The sequence below is a fragment of the Cricetulus griseus genome, chromosome 4 (genome assembly GCF_003668045.3).
Source record: "Cricetulus griseus strain 17A/GY chromosome 4, alternate assembly CriGri-PICRH-1.0, whole genome shotgun sequence".
NCBI classification, from domain to species: Eukaryota; Metazoa; Chordata; class Mammalia; order Rodentia; family Cricetidae; genus Cricetulus; species Cricetulus griseus.
The window spans coordinates 169,303,242-169,324,700 of record NC_048597.1 but is presented as its reverse complement, the minus strand read 5'-3'; the positions used below and the strand labels follow the sequence as shown (position 1 = coordinate 169,324,700).

The 21,459-nt window shown below is 46.5% G+C and overlaps 1 protein-coding gene across 1 annotated transcript; it reads left to right on the top strand.

Annotated features, from left to right (window-relative positions):
• The first annotated feature begins 9,485 nt into the window (after window positions 1-9,485).
• On the top strand, window positions 9,486-15,207 carry LOC100755851 (cytochrome P450 1A2). Its single transcript, XM_035443727.1, has 6 exons — window positions 9,486-10,313; window positions 10,897-11,014; window positions 11,604-11,693; window positions 11,962-12,085; window positions 12,860-12,946; window positions 14,913-15,207. Exons 1-6 carry the CDS (start codon window positions 9,486-9,488, stop codon window positions 15,205-15,207), a joined length of 1,542 nt encoding a protein of 513 aa, XP_035299618.1.
• Window positions 15,208-21,459: the final 6,252 nt, after the last annotated feature.

Genomic DNA, 21,459 nt, shown 5'->3' with positions numbered 1-21,459 from the left:
GGCAACATGGAGCACTGATTGGAGAGCTGTGGGTGTCTAATTATGCTTAAAATTCAAGAGAATAAAGTACTCAATGTGTCAGTTCTGCTAGCACATTTCACGGCTGCAGCAAACAAACAGAAAAAATAGAAAACCTTTTTTCAGGCAGGCAAGAGAGACTGACAGCCTGAGTTTAATCCCCAAGATAGTCTCTTGTAGCTCAGGCTGGCCTGAGACTCCCTAGGTAACCAAAGATGAACTTGACCTTCTGGTCTCCTGCCTCCACCTCCCAAGTGTTGGGACAGCAGGCATACTCCACCATGCTGGGTTTTATTCCGTGCTGGAGCTTGAACCTAGGGCTTCATGCATGCCTGGCAAGCTCTCTACCAAGTGAACTATATCCACAGCCTCGAATGCATGAGTGACACACACAGCACTCTCTCCACTCACCATAGCCTCAGCCCTACCCTGCTCCTCCTCTTTGAAGTGAATTTCCCTGGTTCTTCACACACAGTTACTTTCTGACTTTTGCCCTCTCCTCTACCCATGCCCACTGCTGCCTTTTCCTACATCTGGCTCAGGGTCAGTCACTTACCATCTCCAGGTCTTCAGTGACTCAAGCAAGAAATGAGATTATAAGGTGTCTATCTGGTGGTGATAGCAGCTGAAGCAGAGCTGTCCCATGTTAACTGGTAGGAGACCCTGTGCTTAGCAGACGATCGGGGAACACTCAGCATTCTTACTCATCTGTAAGAACAAAGCAAGAAATTGCCTAAGAAGAGCCATCACAAAACTCATACAGGTTCATATCCCTGCATGAGAATACTAATTAATTTACCAAACCATTTTCTGGATGTGTGCTGATCCCAGCACTGGAAACTATAGGTATATATAAAAGTTGAGGCTATGTCAACCTCTGTGTTATCCAGCTTTCCATTCCTATAACAAATACTTGAGCTTATCAGCTTGGAGAGGGAAATAGTTTACTGGCTCACAGTTTTGGAAGTTTTAGTCCACAATCAGAAGGTCCTGTCATTTTGGATCTGTGGAGAGGAGAGTGTGGTAGAGCAAAATTGCTTCCCCTAGAGCTAGGAGGTAAAAAGAAAAGAGAGGAAATCGAGGGTCTCACAATCCCCTTCAAATGTAGTCCTTTGGTGACCCCAAACCTCTAACAAGATCACAATTCAAAGTTTTCACCCCTTCCTTATAGCATTGATCTGGGAACCAAGCCTCAAACATACGGGCCTTTGGAGAACATTCAATACCCCAAGTCACAGCAAACTCCAAGTTACTCATAGTTGCTGTGGAACAATCTTTGTACACTGTAAATATTTATTACTCTCATTGGTTAATGCAGAGTTGATTGGCTGATGACTAGTCAGGGTAAGGTTAGATGGGAGAACCAGAGAATGTTGGGAAGGAGGAGGAGTCTGAGGAGTCCAGAGCCAGACTCAGAAGAAGCAATATGGGAAATCCATAGACGAGATAAAGGAGCTTTGGAGCAGCACATAGAGTAATTGAAATGGTTCATTTAAGTTGTAAGAGCTGGCTGGAGACAAGCCTAAGCTATCGACCAAGCATTTATAATTTATGATAAGTCTCTGTGTGGTTATTTGGGAGCGACTGCCAGGACATAGGAAAACTCCACTTACACATAGTCCTGAAGGGAGGCAAGAGTTGGGTAGTGCTGTAAGAATTCAGAGGGTCCTGACTAGTCTGGTGATAACTGAGCAGGGAATAAAACGATGAGCAGGAGTTGGGTTAGAAAGGCAGTGTGGAGTTAAACACCCGGAGAAAGACTGTGGAAGTGTTCCTTCTCTCTTGCCATGTACTGATTGGTATTGATTTGGATACAGCCCCTGAACTCTGAATTCAGATTCCTTGAAATCATGCAAAGAGCCAGGTGTGGATTGGGGAGATGGCTCAGTGGGTAAAGTATTTGCCACATAAGCAGGAAGACCCAAGTTCAGATCCTAGAAACCCACATAGAGCCAAACTGTAGCAAGTGTTGTAATTCCTGAGCAACTACTGTCAGAAAAATTCCTGGAAACTCAAGGATCAGAAGTCCTGTCTTGAGTAGTGGTGACTCTGTTACCTGCTTTTGGGATCCTTTCTCTCCTACTGGGTTGCCTCATCCTGCATCAATAGGAGAGGAGGTACCTAGTCTTACTGCAACTTGATATACCATGGCTAGCTGATATACATGAGAGTTCTGCCCTTTTCTGAAGAGAAAGGAGGATTGAATGGGGATTTGAGGGAGGGGCTGGGAGGAGAGGATGGAGGAAAAACTGATAGAGCCAAAAAATTAATTAATTAATAAAAATAAAATTAATAAGTAAAAGTTGGGGCTAAATGGCTGGCAGTGATGGCACACACCTTTAATCCTAGCACTTGGGAGGCAGAGGCAGGCGGATCTCTGAGTTCAAGGCCAGTCTGGTCTACAGAGTGAGTTCCAGGACAGCCAGAGCTGCACAGAGAAACACTGTCTCAAAAGAAAAAAACAAAAACTGGGGCTAGAGAGGTGTCTCAGCAGTTAAGAGTGTTTGCTTCTCTTGCAGAGGACCCAAGTTCAGTTCCCAGCACCCACGTGATAGTCAAGATGATCTACAACTCCAGTTCCAGAGGATATGGTCTCCGAGAGCTCCTGAATGCAATGTGGTGCACACACACTCACGAAAGCAAATGCACACAACACAAATAATATTTAGCCCTACTTGTCAGGTTTGTAAACATGCACTGAAGCTAGGCACTAGTGCCAGGTGCCTATAATTCCAGTATTTATGGACCCCCAAGCTGGTGACTCTTGAATTCTAGGCCAGCCTGAACAGTAGAGAGCAAAGCCCTGAGTGAATGAAGTCCTGAGTGAATGTGTACTATTGACATGGGCACAGCCATGCCAAGGACCCCACAGCCTCAGACCTATGAAGAAAATGGCAAAGCCTTCTCCCACAAAGTGAGGCTTGGTGTGTGCAGAAAATGTCCACCACAGCTTTCCCCCCTTGGATATTTACAGCATGAAGACTGCTCCCTCCAGAGACTGCTCCCACTGAGATTAGCTACATCTGTCTCCTTGATCCAGCTGTGTACCATAAACCCCCGCCTCCTTATCTGTTTGTGGTAACTCCTTGTTCAGCTGTACATAATAAGCCTACCTCTCCATTCAACTTGATATATTAAACATTCCAGGGTACTGCAGTTTCTCCATTTGAGAGCCCAGAACACCTGATCCCAGTGTTCTCTCTCTCTCTCTCTCTCTCTCTCTCTCTCTCTCTCTCTCTCTCTCTCTGTGTGTGTGTGTGTGTGTGTGTGTGTGTGTTGGTCTGTCTGTCTTTTCTTCATTTCCTTGCTATTCCTATTCATGTTCAAGTTCCTGGAGGTATGCATGGGCACTGTACTTACAGTAAAATTGTTTCAAAGTGAAGCAAAACAAAACAAAAATGTCATTGAATTTAGTACAATATGTGCACTTTTCTTTTTTCTTTCTTTTTTTAGATTTTATTTATTATGTATACAACATTCTGCTTCCATGTATATCTACACACCAGAAGAGGGCACCAGATCTCATAACGGATGGTTGTGAGCCACCATGTGGTTGCTGGGAAGTGAATTCAGGACCTCTGGAAGAGCAATCAGTGCTCTTAACCTCTGAGCCATCCCTCCAGCCCCACACTTTTCTTTACTGGGGGGTTTTGTTTTGTTTTGTTTTGTTCTGCTTTTGAGACACCCTCTCATGTAGCCCAGGCTGGCCTCAAATTCCCTATGAATCCAGGGATGACCTTGAGCCTCTGATCTTCCTGGCCGCATCTCCCAGAGCTGGGTTTATAACTATGCATCAGCATGCTCCATTGACAAAATGCTAAGGATCAAGCACGGTCCTGATGCGTGGTTGGCAAGTCCTGTACCAACTGAGCTGCATCCCCAGCCCTCTTGTAGTTTCATCTTTAAAAACATTAAAAACAAAAGCAGTCTCTCTTGATAAATGTCCAAGTATTTATGTAGCTACTCCCTGCTTCTGGGGTGTGGGCTGTGAATAGTGACTTCTTTCAAAGGGTGCCGAATGGAAAGAGAGGGGGGAAATGACTTAAAAATGGATAAAAATCCAGATTCTGTGTTGAAGATGGAGGCCCAAGTTGCTACCAAAGGCCACACAGAAGCCCAGAGTCTGGGCCACACCTTGTGGCCTTGTTGATGTCTGAGGGCCCTGCCAGACCATGCTGATCTGAGAGGACTTTGGTGTCCATGGTCCTGCTTGCAGCTGGGGTCGTGTTGATGTCTGAGACCTGTATTACCACAGGAGGCCATAGGAATCACACATGATGAAATTAGAGGGCCATGCTGAGCGGGCCCTGCCCATTGTTGGCCCTGGGAAAGCTTGCCATGTCCCTTGCTGGATACTGCAGCAAGAGAGCTGCCCGTCTTCCCCACCCCCCACCCCATGGCACTCAGCTCTCACCTCTCACCACAGGAGTGGGAGAACTGGGCCTGATGGCATGGGCCTAGGAGAGCTGGCTTCACCCCTCCCTTGCTTGAAGAGGGCTGCCTCAGTGGACCAGACTGACCAACTCAGCTACCACCCAGCCCCACATCCAGGGCTTTGGGGTGCCCCCCTCCAACGTCTACCCTATCTACGACCTGCTGGAGCTCACGAAGGCTCTGGACTCGGGGCTGATACAGGATATCTAAGTGGAGTTTCAGTGAGGGTCCAATGATGATGGTCTACCAGAAATCAGAGGCCTTGAACCATACCAGTGTCTCATTGCTGCAATGAACATTTGCCAGTAAAGCTGACTGAACAAAAGGTATGCTGTGTGATGCACTAAGGTTCCCAATGACACTAAGACAAATGAAGAGGTGTTAGAGAGGCAGGAAAGAGAGGGGAGCCAGGATTTTTGTTTGTTGGTTTGGTTTGGTTTTGGCTTTTTTTTTTAATTTTCTTTTTGGGGGATGCTGCAGGGATGAGGGGCAGATGTAGGAGGACTGGGACATGAGCTTCAGAACCGGGTGCATGATGTGAAGACCCCAAAGGATCAATGAAGAAATTATGTTAAAATATATATTTAAAATGGAAAAGATCACTTCTAGCCTAACACCAAGTGTCCTTTGGAGAAACTGGACAGTCACTATTCAGTCAACTGTTCAAAATCGCAAAGGCAATGGTTGGTTGTGTTAATGCCTTCTTTCCTCTGAGACTCTTCTACCAACAACCCACAACCTCAGGCTTGCCAGAGGAAAACACCAGACTAGTTCTAACTCAACACTTGACCCAGGCTCCTGAGGATGATCAAAGTCATCAAACCTAAGGGCAGCTCAAGAACCTTGTCACAGCCGAGAGTGTTCATGTCTAAGTATCACCCTGTATCCCAAAAGGGACCCTGACATGAATTGATAACATTAAATAAAAATGAATGACATCTAGGAGCTTGAGAGATGGCTCAGTGGTTAAGAGCCCTGGCTGCTCTTCTAAAGGACCCTGTTCCCCCACTCATATGGTGACTCACTACCATCTATAACTCTAGTCCCAGGGAAATCTGATGCCTTCTTCTGGCCTCTATGGGCACTGTATCCATGTGATACACAAACATACATGAAGGCCATACTCACACATGCCTACAATAAAACAGAAACAGTGTCTGGCTGGCATTTCAGCCTTTCTTATCCCCAGAGTTCTCTCTCTGCCCCTAAGTCCCACCTATACTCTTCTGCCTAGCTATTGGCAATTCAGCTTTTTATTGCACCATCACAGCAAATCACACAGTGTACAAACATCCCACAACACATCGTTGACACTTGCACAAGTTGATCCTGAAGCTTAGTGTGTGTGTGTGTGTGTGTGTGTGTGTGTGTGTGTGTGTATACAGGTGTGTGTGTCTGTATGTGTGTCTATGTGCCTTGGTGCTCACTCGGAAGTCAGAGGACAACCTGGGAACCTTGGGCTTGGCAGCAAGCACCTTAACCTACTGAGCCATGTTGACAGCCCAGAATCCAAGACAGGATTTCGCTGTGTAACCCCCGCTGTCCTGGAACCTGCTCTGTAGACCAGGCTGGCCTCCAACTCAGAGATCTGCCTATTTCTGCCTCCTGAGTGCTGGAATTATAGGTGTTCACCACCACTGCCCAGCTTATAATTTTTAAAGTTGTAAATTTTTTATCTATTATGTGTGGGTATAAGAGACACATTTGCCAATATGTGAATTGCCAAAGCACACATGTGAAGGTCAAAGGACAAGTCCTCCCACAATGTGAGTGCTGGTGATCCTACTCAGGTCACCAGGCTTGCTGGCAAATACCTTTACCCACTAAGCCATCTTGACAGACCCCCAAAGTGTAAGGTTTTTCCTTGACTTTTTAAACAACAACTTTCAAAGAATTGCTTGAAAGTCGCAGGCATCGTGATACTTCACCCCTAAAGCATGCATCATTAAACTCCTAAGAACAAGAATATTGTCCCACATGTGACAGTTTGAGTAAGAACAGCACCCATAGCTCAGACATTTGAACAATTGGTCCCCTGTTAGTGGAACTTCTTAGGAAGAATTAGGAAGTGTAGCCTTGTTGGAGGAGCTGTGTCACTGGGGGTGGACTTTGAGGTTTCAAAACTCCACACCAAGCCCAATCTTGATCTCTCTCTGCCTGCTGCCTATGGATAAGGATGAAAAATGCTCAGCTACCACTCTAGTGCCTGCCTATCTGCTCCCTGCCATGATGATCATGGACTAATCCTCTAAAACTGTAATCAAGTCCCCAATTAAATGCTTTATGTCATGGTGTCTCTTTACAGAACTAGAACAGTAACTAAGAAACCATGTAAGCATGATCGTATGTCCCATCTGAGAAAGTTAGTATTCATTCAAAAATGCAGCTTATTCTCTAGGCCATGTCCATGGGTCCTCAATTGTCTTTCCAAAAATGTCTTTTGTGACTTTAAACACAGACTCCAATAAACTTCATATATGTCATTTAATTTTGTTTGAAGAGTTACTGTGTAGCCCTGGCTGTCCTATAACTTACTACCTAGACCAGGCTGACCTTGACCTCATAGAGATATAGCTACTTACGCCACCCCAGTGCTGGGATTAAAGAGGTGAGCTACCATACCCAGCCCTGAATTTGCTTTTCATTCTTTTGCCTCTTGGTTCTGGAATTTGTCTGGTTTGTTGTCCCCCTACCCCACAACAATGTTGACTAGGAAGAGTCCAAGCTAGCTGCCATAAGGAGCAATTCATGTCATATGTTTGCTTCATTGGCTATTAATTCCTTACTGTCATACACAAGGAGGGTGTAGAGAGAATCTCTCTTTAGAATAAAAACTTCTAAAGAAAATAAAAGTTGGGGGAAGGAGTCAAGGCATAGTTCAGTGGCAGAGTCCTCATTAAGTATGTTTGTGGATGTAGGTTTAATCACACACACACACACACACACACACACACACACACACACACACACAGAGAGATAGACAGAGTGGAGCATGTTGAGGTAGTTAGAACATACTTGTGATGGTTAATCTCCAGTGTCACCTGGAAGATTACCCTTAGGACATACCTTTCCAGAAAGATTAACTGAGGACAGGAGACCCATCCTGACTGTGAAACATACCATGGACCACACCATCCCTAGGCTTCAGGCCCTGGTTGAATATACATACATGCATGCATACATACATACATACATACATACATACATACATACATATATGAGCATATGTGTGTATAGAGAGTTTAGCATCACCATTCATCTCTCTCTGCATTCTAACTGTAAATGCAATGTGACCCATTGCCTCATGTTCCTGCTACTGTAACTCCCCTGCCGCCATGGACTACACGCCAAAATTGTGAGACAAAATAAACTTATTTTTGTTGGGTAGTTTGTCACATGGAGAAAAATCACTATCTGCCTTCACAGGGAACATGAGCTGCCCTTGGTTGGCCCTGGCTGGGGTCTAGACATGTCCCTTTCTTGTGGGTATGGTGGAAAAGAGGCTGTACTTACCCACTGGCTTAATTTTCACACCCAGGACTCTGCCCTGTCTTTGAAAGAGTTGTATTCCCCATCCTGGACCCTAAAATACCAAGGATATCTCTCTCCAGGGACCCATAACCTCTTCTTACCCAAAGAACTATTCCGGAACCCCCAGTAGGAGGTGGAGCTGAGGAATAATGGCTCAGAGCCAAGAATTGATCCTACCAACTTTGAGCGGTATCCAGGTTTGATATCAAGTGACCCAGACAGTTGGGCCAGCCCAAAGAGGACAGTGTTGAAAAAGGCCCCTCATCTGAACCCAGAAGTACTGGACTGACTCTCACAACTCTGAGATCTGCAGCCCCTGCCCTGCAGGTATGTCTGAGTGTCTTTTCCGATCATGGTATCTTCTTCTGTATCCTAAATGATATTAGAGAGGGAGAAATGGGGACCCTGTGGGAACTGAAGGAGGTCTGAGGTTTTGTTCCTTGCTTCTCAGCCCTGAACCTTAGTTTCTCTTTGTGTGTGTGTGTGTGTGTGTGTGTGTCCACCTGTCCATGTGTCTGTCTGTCTGCCTGTCCAAATGCCACAACTCAGAGAAAAACCTTCACGAGTCAGTTAGTTCTCTTTCCATCATGTTTATTCCAGGGATCAAACTCGGGTTGTCATGCTTGGCACCAAGTACTGTGAACCACTGAGCCATCTCACTGAACCCCTATCTTTTGTTGTTGTTGTTTGTTTTTCGAGACAGGGTTTCTTTCTAGCTTTGGAGGCTGTCCTAGAACTCGTTCTGTAGACCAGGCTGGTCTCAAACAAAGAGATTCTCCTGCCTCTTGCCTCCTGAGTGCTGGAATTAAAGTCATGGGAAACCATGGCCTGACACTAGCCCCCTATCTTTAATTAAGCAGTTTCAACTAGGGTGATCTCTAAGGACAGTTGCCTGGAGTGAAAAGGTGTGGGAGAGAATACCTGCCTGAGGAGGTGAATGAAGACTCATATTTGGAGGAGATGCCCCTGCTTAGTATTGATAGGTGCTATTGAGGGAAGTCAATATCACAGGACATTGGTATCATTCCAGGGACACTGACCTTCTGTTGCTTGGGCAAGGGGGCATCTTCTGTTACCTGGGTGTATAGAGGGTACCAACAGGGATTCCACACTATGTTGGACCCTTTGGCAGAAAGCCCAGCAAACACTGTGATTTGGGTTGTTAACAAGCTGTCTTTAGCTTCATTGTTTTGGAGTGATCGTTTGCATCCATTCCAGTCTTGGAATTGGAAATGAGAGGAGAGGCAGACAGGAGTGCCTGAGGTGGAAAACCAGACATAAAGTGGGTAAATGCAAGGTTCTTTTGATGCCCTTGAATTTTGTGATGGAGTAAGGAAAAATTCCTGAGGGAGGAGGACATATGACAGGTATATCTTCACTTTCCTGGCTGAGAGCTAAGCCTAGAATGTATGTCTACTTAATGAGTGAGCGAAAGAATCCATGGAGGCTCAGAACCCACCTGTAACCACCCCATCCTTCCATTTCCCCTCCAGCTGGTACAGATGGCACTGTCCCAGTACACCTCCCTGGCCACAGAGCTACTACTGGCCTCTGCCATCTTCTGTATAGTATTTTGGGTGGTCAGAGCTTTAAGAACCCAGGTCCCCAAAGGCCTGAAGAGTCCACCAGGGCCCTGGGGCTGGCCCCTCCTTGGGCATGTGTTGACCCTGGGGAAGAACCCACACCTGTCACTGACAAAGCTGAGCAAGCAGTATGGGGACATACTGCAGATCCGCATTGGCTCCACACCTGTGGTGGTGCTGAGCGGCCTGGACACCATCCGGCAGGCCCTGGTGCGGCAGGGGGATGACTTCAAGGGCCGGCCAGACCTCTACAGTTTCACACTTATCACTAATGGCAAGAGCATGACCTTCAACCCAGACTGTGGACCAGTGTGGGCTGCCCGGCGGCGCCTGGCCCAGGATGCCCTGAAGAGTTTCTCCATAGCCTCAGACCCAACCTCAGCGTCCTCTTGCTACTTAGAGGACCATGTGATCAAGGAGGCTAACCATTTAGTCAGCAAGTTGCAGAAGCTAACGGCAGAAGCTGGGCACTTCGAACCTGTCAACCAGGTGGTGGAATCAGTGGCTAATGTCATTGGAGCCATGTGCTTTGGGAAGAACTTCCCCCGTAAGAGCGAGGAGATGCTGAGAATCGTAAAGGGTAGTAAGGACTTTGTGGAGAACGCCTCCTCTGGGAATGCTGTGGATTTCTTCCCCATCCTACGCTACCTGCCCAACCCAGCCCTCAAGAGGTTTAAGAACTTCAACGATAACTTTGTGCTGTTTCTCCAGAAAACAGTCCAGGAGCACTATCAAGACTTCAACAAGGTGAGCCTGGCGGGCCGGTTGTAAACCCCATCACCACCACAGGCCCAGAGAACACCCCCTCAAATCCCACTCCAAAGTACTCAGACTGCCATGTGCTGCCACAGCCTAGGAAGGCTCGGGACCACTCAGAGCAGCTATGTGCCCTGCAGCCACCCCCTTCCCTGTTCCCCACAGTGCCCTCTGGGGGCTTCTCCAAGTCCCAGAAAACAAAGGCATGTGAATGGAGCCTTGGCAGAGCTTTGCCATATGGGGTGTCGTTAATTCAAAGGCTATTGTTGTGCAGGAACTTGAGCCTCAACAGGGGCTAAGCTCCAGATTCATGTCACCTTTCTTCCCTGTATTCAGACCTACTTCTTCCTCCTCTGAAACCCGACCCCTGGGGTTATGGGAAAGAAGGGTCAGAGGCACATGAAACGACTATGCTCTATTCAGAGCTGATGCCAGTTTAAAACTGTAAGCCCCAGCCCAGTGCCTGGAGGCCAAGGCAGTTCCCAGTTGCTGGGGATATATCAAATGGAATGGGGCATGACCTCAGATCTGGCCCTCAAAATGCCAAAGTTCCCCTAAACTTGTGTCCTTGTAGAACAGTATCCAGGACATCACAGGTGCTCTATTCAAGCACAGTGAGAACTCCAAAGACAGCGGAGGCCTCATCCCTCAGGAGAAGATTGTCAACATTGTCAATGACCTCTTTGGAGCTGGTAGGAGCCATACCCCTGCGCCTTTATCCATCAGCTACTATGTATCCATTCCCACCCTATCAACTAATTCACCAACCACATGTCAGGTGGCATAAGACAGACACCTGCCCTAGGATCAAGGTGTGACCTCATGCTGTGCCACTAACTCCTGGGAGAAACTCAACAAAGTCCCTCTCCTTTGGGGGCCTGGGTTTCCCCACCTGGAAGTTAGAAGGATTCAGGCTGATAATTCCAACCACTGACTATGAAACCAGTGTCTATTAGATTCTTGTTTGTTTGATCGGTTTTGCTTTTGGATTTGGTTGGTTCTGACTTGTTTTGTTTAAGACAAGGTATTACCTCTGTATCCCAGGCTGGTCTCAAACTTATGGCAATTCTCCTGACTCAGACTCCTCAGTGTTGGGATTCTAGGTATAAGCCACCATGGTTGGATTTCAAGTTGCTGTTGAGGACTCAACCCTTCCCTCCAGATACAGAGGGTTGGGAGCCAGAGAGAGAGAGTGCTTGCTCCATATGTGGTGTTGCTTGTTAAAAATGTTTTCTTTCTCCATGATGTCTTTTCTCCTTCACCGTACTCCCTGCTGCCCAGGATTTGACACGGTCACAACAGCCATCACCTGGAGCCTTTTGCTCCTTGTGACACAGCCCAATGTGCAGAGGAAGATCCATAAGGAGCTGGGTATGTGTTGCTCCCAATCCTATAGTCAGAGAGGCCTTCAGGCTCCAGGTCACTTGTTGATCTACAAATACGTGTATATGTGCCTACTATGTTAAGTCCTAGGAACATGGCATCCCCCACTTGTCCAGATAAGGTGTGTGTGCCCGGGGATTGTGAGGTCTTAGAACCATGAGGAAACACAGGCCAACACAGGGTGACACTAGTAAAACAGGGACACACAGGCATAGAGCAGACAGCACATCCCATGAGCTCTGCCTGTGCTTTGCAGACACAATAATTGGCAGGGATCGACAACCACGGCTTTCTGACAGACTTCAGCTGCCCTATATGGAGGCCTTCATCCTGGAGATCTACCGATACACATCTTTTGTCCCCTTCACCATCCCCCACAGGTAAGGCCCCTGTTCTGTGCCCCCTAAGTTTTCATACTGTCCCTCCACCCAGGTCCTCAGCTCCAGGCCCACCTCAGGCTGTATCTCATTCCTGAACGTGGTAACCTCAGCTTCTGATCTCGTAGTCTCAGGTCTATCCCCACCCAGTCCAGTCGCTATGGTCTCAGCAGTTACTCACCTCCACTTGTGTTTGCTCCCTGTGGATAGCTTCTGCTCCAGCCAGTCCCTCCTCACTGTCCTTCACAAGGGTAATCCAGCCACCTGCCAATTTGGCTTAAGCTGGGCCTTCTGCCTGGAAAGACATCTATCCAGCTCCCATGTTCTACCCTTGCCCAAAGTCAATCCTGACATATGAGTCCCCTTCTATCTAGAAGACTCTTTTGGTTCATCCACCAAGTAAAGCTTCATCCTCAGGTGATTTGTAGGGTTGTGAGAGTGAACATCTCCCTCTGCTCACACCTTAGCCTAGTTATTCCTGGTACAAAAGCTGCAGACTCCCCCAGGGAAAGCCCCAACCACTGAATTATTGGCTTCAGAGACTGCCCCAGTGCACACCTGAGCAGAAGGAGAATCTAGTGAGTGTTGGAGTTGAAGGACAGGATCCCAGAAAAAGGAAGGATAATACGCCCCCCCATGTTCCCTGCCCTTCATGTGACCTCCCGGTATGGGGCTTGGAGACCGTGGTAGTCACACACTGGGATGGAGCGGAGCGAGGAACAGCCACACCACAGCTTCTCCAAGCCCTGAACTGGACAGAGCTCTCTTCCCTCTCAGCACAACGAGGGACACCTCACTGAATGGCTTCCACATCCCTAAGGATCGTTGTATCTTCATAAACCAGTGGCAGGTCAACCATGACGAGTGAGTACACAGCCCTGATGGGAAAGGGGATTGCTCAGCAACCAGCAACTGCTCATATAAGAACAATATCTCATTGCTAGATAGCCTATTCCAAGTGACACACTTCAGACCCTGTTGCTCAAATTCAGCGTACAGAAGAACTTACTAGGTATCTGGTGTGGGTGGAAAATGCTTGCAATTCAGCCTGCTCAGGAGGCTGAGGCAGGAGGATTACAGTGAGTTCAAGGCCAGTCTGGACTTCTTGGTAAGTTTTAGGCTAGCCTAGGCTACATATCTGTCTCAAGGAAGGAAGGAAGGGAGGGAGGGAGGGAGGGAGGGAGGGAGGGAGTGAGGGAGGGAGGGAGAAATTGACTGGGAAATTTCCCCATGCCCCAAGGTTGCAGTTGGGTAGATAATGATGATACCTCAAATGACTTATGGGAATGGTCTAATGATGCCCTTGGAAAACTCCACTCTACTTTGTAGATAGGCCATCCATCCAAACCAGGACGTATTGAACATGAGAACACCATCCATATGTGTATTGTCACTTTTTAGTCCAGAATAAGAAGCATAAGCCAAGGAAGGCAGTGATCTCCCTGGCTACTGGCCTGTTGGGAATAGGAGGGAGGAAAACATGTTTCCTTTCTTTCAGTTTTCTTTTGATACAACATTATTTCCTTGAGTTACAAATGAGAACAGGAGCTATAGCTCACTGGTAGGATATGCGATGTGGAAGGTTCTAGGTTCAAATCCCAGAACCACATTTAAAAAAAAAACGGAACTAAAACAAATGAATATTAAAACCACTATCATCCATAGGTGGTGGTTTCACACGTCTTCAGTCCCAGCTCTTGGGAGGCAGAGGCTGGTGGATCTCTGAGTTTGCAGCCAGTCTGGTCTGCAGAGTGAGTTCCAGGACAACCAGACCTACACAGAGAAAGGCTGTCTTGAAAAACCAACACAACAAGCCAGGCGTTGATGGCACACACCTTTAATCCCAGCACTTGGGAGGCAGAGGCAGGCAGATCTCTGTGAGTTCGAGGCCAGCCTGGTCTACAGAGCGAGTGCCAGGATAGGCTCCAAAGCTACACAGAGAAACCCTGTCTCGAAAAGCCAAAGAAAGAAGGAAGGAAGGAAGGAAGGAAGGCAGGAAGGAAGGAAGGGAGGAAAGAAGGAAGGAAAGAAAAACCAACACAACAAAATAAAATACTATCTTGGATCATGGGAATGGTTCAGCAGGTAAAGGCATGTGCTGCCACACCTAACACCCTGTGTTCAATCCCCAGGCCTCCCACATGGAAGAAGGGGAGAACTGACTCCTGAATGTTGTTCTCTGACCTCCATATACACACAAAGTACATAAATAAACACATAATTTAAAAAATTAAAAAATAATCAAAATCCACTATTTATTTTATTTTATTTTTTGGTTTTTTGAGACAGGCTTTCTCTTTGTATCCTTGGAGGCTGTCCTGGAACTGTAGACCAGGCTGTCCTTGAACTCACAGAGATCTGCCTGTCTCTGCCTCCCAAGTGCTGGGATTAAAGGCAAGTGCCACGACTGCCAGTCGAGAATTTTATTTTAAAGAAGCACTAACTGGGCTGGAAATGTAGATTTGCTGGTAGAGTGCTGGCCTGCCGTGCACAGGGACCTGGGTTGGAGCCCAAGCACTAGATGTGGAAGCACATGCCTGTGATCCAGCACTTGAAAGATAGAGGCAGAAGGGTCAGAATTTCAAACAAGGTGACCTGGGCTTACATATGGAGTTCAAGGCCAATTTTAGGCCCATGAGACCCAGTCTCAAAGCAAACAAACGCAAAAGAACCACAACAAAAGGAGATAAACACCATGTTTGGTACCTTCCCCACATGCTCTTTTTACTGTCTCTTTTCTTACACTGTGCTCTCACAGAAGCTGGGAGAACATAGCTACCCTTTCCTCCCAGAGTCCACCCTGCTCAGGTCCTATCTGTTCCTCTTGCAGGAAGCAGTGGGAAGACCCCTTTGAGTTCCGTCCAGAGCGGTTTCTTACTGATAATGACACAGCCATCAACAAGACACTGAGTGAGAAGGTGATGCTCTTTGGCTTGGGAAAGCGCAGGTGCATTGGGGAGATCCCAGCCAAGTGGGAAGTCTTCCTCTTCTTAGCCATCCTGCTGCAGCATCTGGAGTTCAGCGTGCCACCGGGCACAAAGGTGGACCTGACACCCACCTACGGGCTGACCATGAAGCCTCAGATCTGCAAATACATCCAGGCGTGGCCACGCTTTTCCAAATGAAGATGGCTGAGGCAGGGGAGGAGGCATCCATGGGGCCGTCACCTTTGTTTCTTTGAAGTACAATTCTTTCACCGGATAATTCACCTCCAATCAACTTTAGAATACTGTCTATCAGATCCCCCCAACCTATACCCATTAAGCTTTATGACTATTCATCCTAACCTGTCTCCCTTGCCCCACCAGATGCTAATCTAGTTTTTGACTCAATAAATTTGCCTACTCTAGCCACTTCATATAAACCCAATGATCTATGGTCTGTGACTGGCCCTTTTCACTTACCACAGTTCTTTCAAAGTGCACTCATGCCATCCTGTACGTTCACAGACTTCCCTGAGTCCTGGGACTCCAGGTAGGCCTCATTCTGTTTCCTCATAGTTAGTGGTGGGGGCATCGTTTCTGCTTTCTCCTTCCTCTGTTCCCCTAGGACTTGAGTCTTTGAACACTTGAATGGGGCAGAGAGGAAGGGATCTAGCCTGTGGTGGATATGTTGTCCCTATGTCCTATCCTCAAAAAGTAGAAGGTGTGACTTTTCATGATCAGGGGAAATTAACAACCGCAGATATATGTGGGTTGACTGGAGTGGAAACAGGGACCTGAGAGATGGTTCTGTGGGTAAAAGTGATTGCTGTACAAGTACGAGGACCTAACTTTGAATCCCGAGCACTCATGTGAAACAGGAGGACAGGGCCATACGTGCCTGTAACCCCAAATCTGTGGGGCAGAGACTGATAGATCCTGGGAGCTTACTGGCTAGCCTAGCCAAGCAGCCAGCTCCCAGGTTCATTAAGTAACCCTGTCTCAGAGGAATAAGGTAGAGCGACAGAGGAAGACCACTGACATACTTCTTCGGTCTCTGAACATACATGCATGGATTGGGCATGCACACCCCTACATACATGTGCACATACACACAATACAACACACATACATACTCACAAAAGGAGGAAAGTGGAAATATAACTCAAGAATGGAAGAGAATTACAAAACATACATCTGATGAGAGTTCATGTCAAGAACATGTAAAGATCTTCTATAATTCAAAGGTAATCCAGTTCAAAAGTGGACAAGAGAATAGAGTCAACAGTTCTCTTAAAAAGATATACAATGGCCAAGCTGTGGTGGTGCACACTTTCAATCCCAGCACTCAGGAGGCAGAGGCAGGAGGTTTTCTGTGAGTTCAATTGCAGACTGGTCTACATAGCAAGTTCTAGGACAGCTAGAGTTGTTACACAGAGAAACCCTATCTTTTTTTTTTTTTTTAAGATTCATTTATTATGAATACAACATTCTGCTTCCATGTATGTCTGCAACCCAGAAGAGGGCACCAGATCTCATAACGGATGGATGTGAGCCACCATGTGGTTGCTGGGAATTGAACTTGGGACCTCTGGAAGATCAGCCAGTGCTCTTATCCTCTGAGCCATCTCTCCAGCCCCGAGAAACCCTATCTTGAAAAAAAAAAAAGATATACAATGGGAGCCAGAGAGATGGCTCAGCAGTTACTTGTGTTGACTGCTCTTCCAGAGGCCTCTGGTTCAATTCCAGAAACCACTCACCACTGTCTATAACTAGTCCAGGGGATCTGATGTCCTCTTCTGACCTCCATAGGCACCAGGAAAGCATATGACATATGGATTTACATACTGGCAAAACACCCCTACACATAAAAACAAACAAGTCTTTAAAAGCTATATAATTGGCCAATGAGCATAAGATAAGACATCTGATACCATAAGTCACTAAGGAAACATAAGTGAAAACCACAATAAGGTGAGGCCAGTAGCGAACACCTGTGAGCCCAGTCACTCAGGAGATTATAGGAGGGTCACTTGAGCCCAGGATTCAGCATAAACTTGGGCACCTTATCCAAACCCTGGTCCCAGAAAATCAAACTTAGCTAGGTGTGGTGACATGTTTTTAATCCTGGCACTTGATAGGCTGAGACAGGAGGATCTTTGTGAGTTTCAGGCCAGCCAAGGCTACATAGTGAGACCCTGTCTCGATAAATAAATTTAAAAGATATCCATGGAACACCCTGTAATGTACAGTTATAGTCCATCATGAAGGGAAGCCAAGGCAGGAACTCAAGGTACAGGAGCCTGGAAGCAGGAACTGAAGCAGAGGCCATGGAGGAACACTGTTTACTGGCTTCCTCACCATGGCTTGCTCAATTTGCTTTCTTATATTACTCAGGACCACTTGGCTGGGAGTGGCACCGCCCACAGCGGCCTGGGCCCTTCAACATCAACCATTAATCAAGAAAACATACCATAGACATGCCTACTGGCCAGTCTAATGGAGGCAATTTCTTATATCCAAGTGACTCTAGCTTGTATCAAGCTGAGAAAAACCAACCATTCTAAGTATTATAAGAATGAGAGAGTTGTGGAAAAAGAATAACCTTCATACATTGCTGGTGGAAATACATAATGGTTCATCCACTATGAAAACCGATTCAGTGGTCTCTCAGAATGTTAAATACAGGTTTATCATATGATGTGGCCATGACACTCCTGCTCCTCCTTGCTTTCCCAGCCATGATAGAGAGTATCTCCTCAAACTGTAATCCCTGTAAGGCTTCTTCTCTAAATTGCCTCCTGTGGGGCATTTGGTCACAACCTTGAGAAAGGCATCTCATACATGTGGTAAGCTCACAGAAAGGAACACTCACTCTTCAGTCCTAAGTGGGTAACTTCACAGAATAAGAACAAGAAGTGTCCATAGGTCACAGGAGGCAAGAATGAGGAGCTGGTCGTTTTGTTGTTGTTGTTGTTTGTTTTTTTAGGGTTGGTATTTTTTTTAAAGATTTTATTTATTTATTATGTATACAACATTCTGCCTCCATGTAAGCCCGCAGGCCAGAGGAGGGCACCAGTCTCATTACAGATGGTTGTGAGCCACCATGTGGTTGCTGGGAATTGAACTCATGGCCTCTAGAAGAGCAGCCAGTGCTCTTAAGCTCTGAGCCATCTCTCCAGCCCTAGGGTTGGTATTTGAGGAATATAGATTCTGTTTAGGATTACGAAAGAATTCTAGAAAGTTGATGGAGATCTCTCTTGTACCACATTATGGATGTATTTAACACTATGGAACTATATACTTATTGGTAAAACTAATGTATATCTTGCCGAATTTTTGTTATTGTTTGTTTTGTTTTGTTTTTTACTGTTGTTTGTTTTTGTTCTTCTGAGACAGGGTTTCTCTGTGTAGCCCTGGCTCTCTTGGAGCTCTCCCTGTAGACCAGGCTGACCTCAAACTCAGAGATCTGCCTGCCTCTGTGTCAGGCTCCATCGGCACTCTTGCTCTCTCGGTTCATTTGTGCTTTCTTTATGACTCATAAAGTTCCGACCAAATATTTACTGCAAGCTATGATTCTCCAAGCTGAAATAAGAATGTGCCAGACTTATTTCCAAAGAGGTTGGTCTGATGGTTATCAGCCAATAGTCTGGAGAGTCATATCATAGTTTCTTGTGGCTTTGAAAAAAATAATATTGGGGATTATATATTTTAAAAAATGTTTTTTTGGCTGGGTAGTGATGTTTCACACCTTTAATCCCAGCACTTGAGAGGCAGAGGCAGGTGGATCTCTGTGAGTTTGAGACCAGCCTGCTCTACAGAGAAAGCTCCAGGACAGGCTCCAAAGCTACACAGAGAAACCCTGTTTCAAAAACCAAAACAAAACAAAGTTCCATCAACTCCATACAAAGTTCTGGAGTGATGGCTCATTGGTTTAGAGCAGGTGCTGCTCCCCTGGAGTGTCCTTTCCTGCCATGCTCATCAGGAGGCTCACAACTACCTGTAACTCCATCTCCATGGGACCAGAGGCCTTGACCTGTGTGAGCACACACACACACACACACACACACACACACATGCATGCACATGGACACACATACATGCAGGCACACACACACACACACACACACACACACACACACACACACACACACACCAAGACACAACTTAAAAATAAGATAGATCTTCTTGAAAATAGAGTGATAATAATAATGTTTAGGAAATGAAAGCAGGGCCAACCTGTGATGAACTCTGGGGGAAGGAGACCCATTCTGGAACTCCACCATCTGTGACCTGGCTATCTTCAAGCCCAAGGCAAACTCCTCAAGGAATTCCAGATAGGAGGAGACTGAGCTTATCTCTTAGACTCAGAGGGTACATCTCTGCCCTGAACAACCTCAGTCAACAGTGAGAGACTGTGATACCCCAGGGTTCCAAGCCTGATAAGGCCATAGCCAGTCCCAGATATCTCAAACTGGAAAAGGGAGACAGTTCCACGCTGAGGAGGGAATCCCCCTGCTCAGAGGCAGCCCAGTCCTTGGAGTGCTAGCACTTGTTGAGAGAAGAGACATGGCTCCAGCCTGAGGGGACATGAACCTCCCTCCAGAGCCTTTAGCCTAGTGGAAGACTGCCTGGGCATGATAGTTAATCTTTCTATGATATATATTAGCTATGCATGATAACAGGTTTCATTATGACTATGTCATAGGTGTGTTTTATGTGTTTGAGCATATTTGCCCCACTACCCTCTCTTGGACCCCCCCACTCCCATTGACTCCCCTCATCTTCCCCACCCATCTTCTTCTGACTTCATGGTTTCTCTCTCTCTCTCTCTCTCTCTCTCTCTCTCTCTCTCTCTCTCTCTCTCTCTCTCTCTCTCTCTGTGTGTGTGTGTGTGTGTGTGTCTGTGTCTGTGTCTGTGTCTGTGTCTGTGTCTGTGTCTGTGTCTGTGTCTGTGTCTGTGTCTGTGTCTGTGTCCATGTGTGTATGCCCTAATGAGTTTGACCAGGGTTTCTTACATGAGCACCAACCCAGTGAGAGGTTATTTCCAGGAGCATGGAAAACTTACAAGTGGTTACCACTGGAGAAAGTGTCTCCGCCTCCTCCAGGAACCATTAACTGTCAATATCAGAAAAGGATGGGGCCGGGGCTGGAGAGATGGCTCAGAGGTTAAGAGCACTGACTGCTCTTCCAGAGGTCCTGAGTTCAATTCCCAGCAACCACATGTAGCTCACAACCATCCGTTATGAGACCTGGTGCCCTCTTCTGTTGTGCAGATATACATGGAAGCAAAATGTAGTACACATAATAAATAAATAAAATCTTAAAAAAAAAAGAAAAGAAAAGGATGGGGCCTCATGATCCCCTCCCCCATTTATGACTAAACACTGACTGGCCTGGTCTTGTCAGGTAATCACAGCTGCTGTGAGTTCATGGGTGCAGTGGCCATGTCGTGCCTGGAAAAGAGCATCTCCCAGCATCCTATCATCTCTTCCTCAGCTGGCATACTTCCACCTAAAACAGCCTTCAATAACATCCTCTCTTCCTCAGCCACAGTCTTTCTGCCTCCTCTTCTCCAAGCCTTCAAAGGGTCTATACAGATGTATCAACCTCACATGTATACGACCCTACATCAAATGATACATTTGGGACTGAGCATTTAACAGTTACTCTTAGCCCTTTGACCAGTTCTAAGTCTCTGTATTGACTGTAAAAGGAGCTTTTCTCATCAAAGTGGCGAGAGCCCTCATCTGTGGACATAAACAAAAAGTTAGAAGGCAGTTTGACAATACATCCATTCAGAAAAACTACAGTTGTAGCGATCCCATCAGAGCCTATGAGCTCTCAGCTTTGAACTATTGACAGCAGGCATCAATTTCAATCAGAAAGTGCTTGGGGCTTAACAGTTATGCCACTATTGTGCAAATGGGCACATACTGGTGGTTAATCTTGATTGGATATAGAATCAACTAAGGAACACATCTCTGCATGGCCCAAAGAGTGGACAGACAACACCTGATGGAGGGCTGCTGATAGAGAGGTCTGTGGGGGTGGCACTGGAGAGATGACTCAGTGGTTAAGAGCACTGGTTGCTCTTGCAGAGGACCCAGGCTTGATTACCGGCACCCACATGGTGGCTCACAACTGTCTGTACCTCCAGTTCCAAAAGATTCTCTGACTTCTTGGAGCACTAGGCCAACATGTAGTGTACAGACATGCATGCAGCAAAACACCTACCACAAAATAAAAAGTAAGTATAAATAGATTTTTAAAATTTTTTTATTTTAGTTAGAAAGAAGATTATTTTACATGTCAATCCCAGGTCCCTCTCCCTCCTCTCCCCGCCCACCCCAACTAACATCCTACCTATCCTTATACCCTTTCTGCTCCCCAGGGAGGGTGAGGCCTTCCATAGGGGGTCTTCAGAGTCTATCGTATCCTTTGGGATAGGGCCTA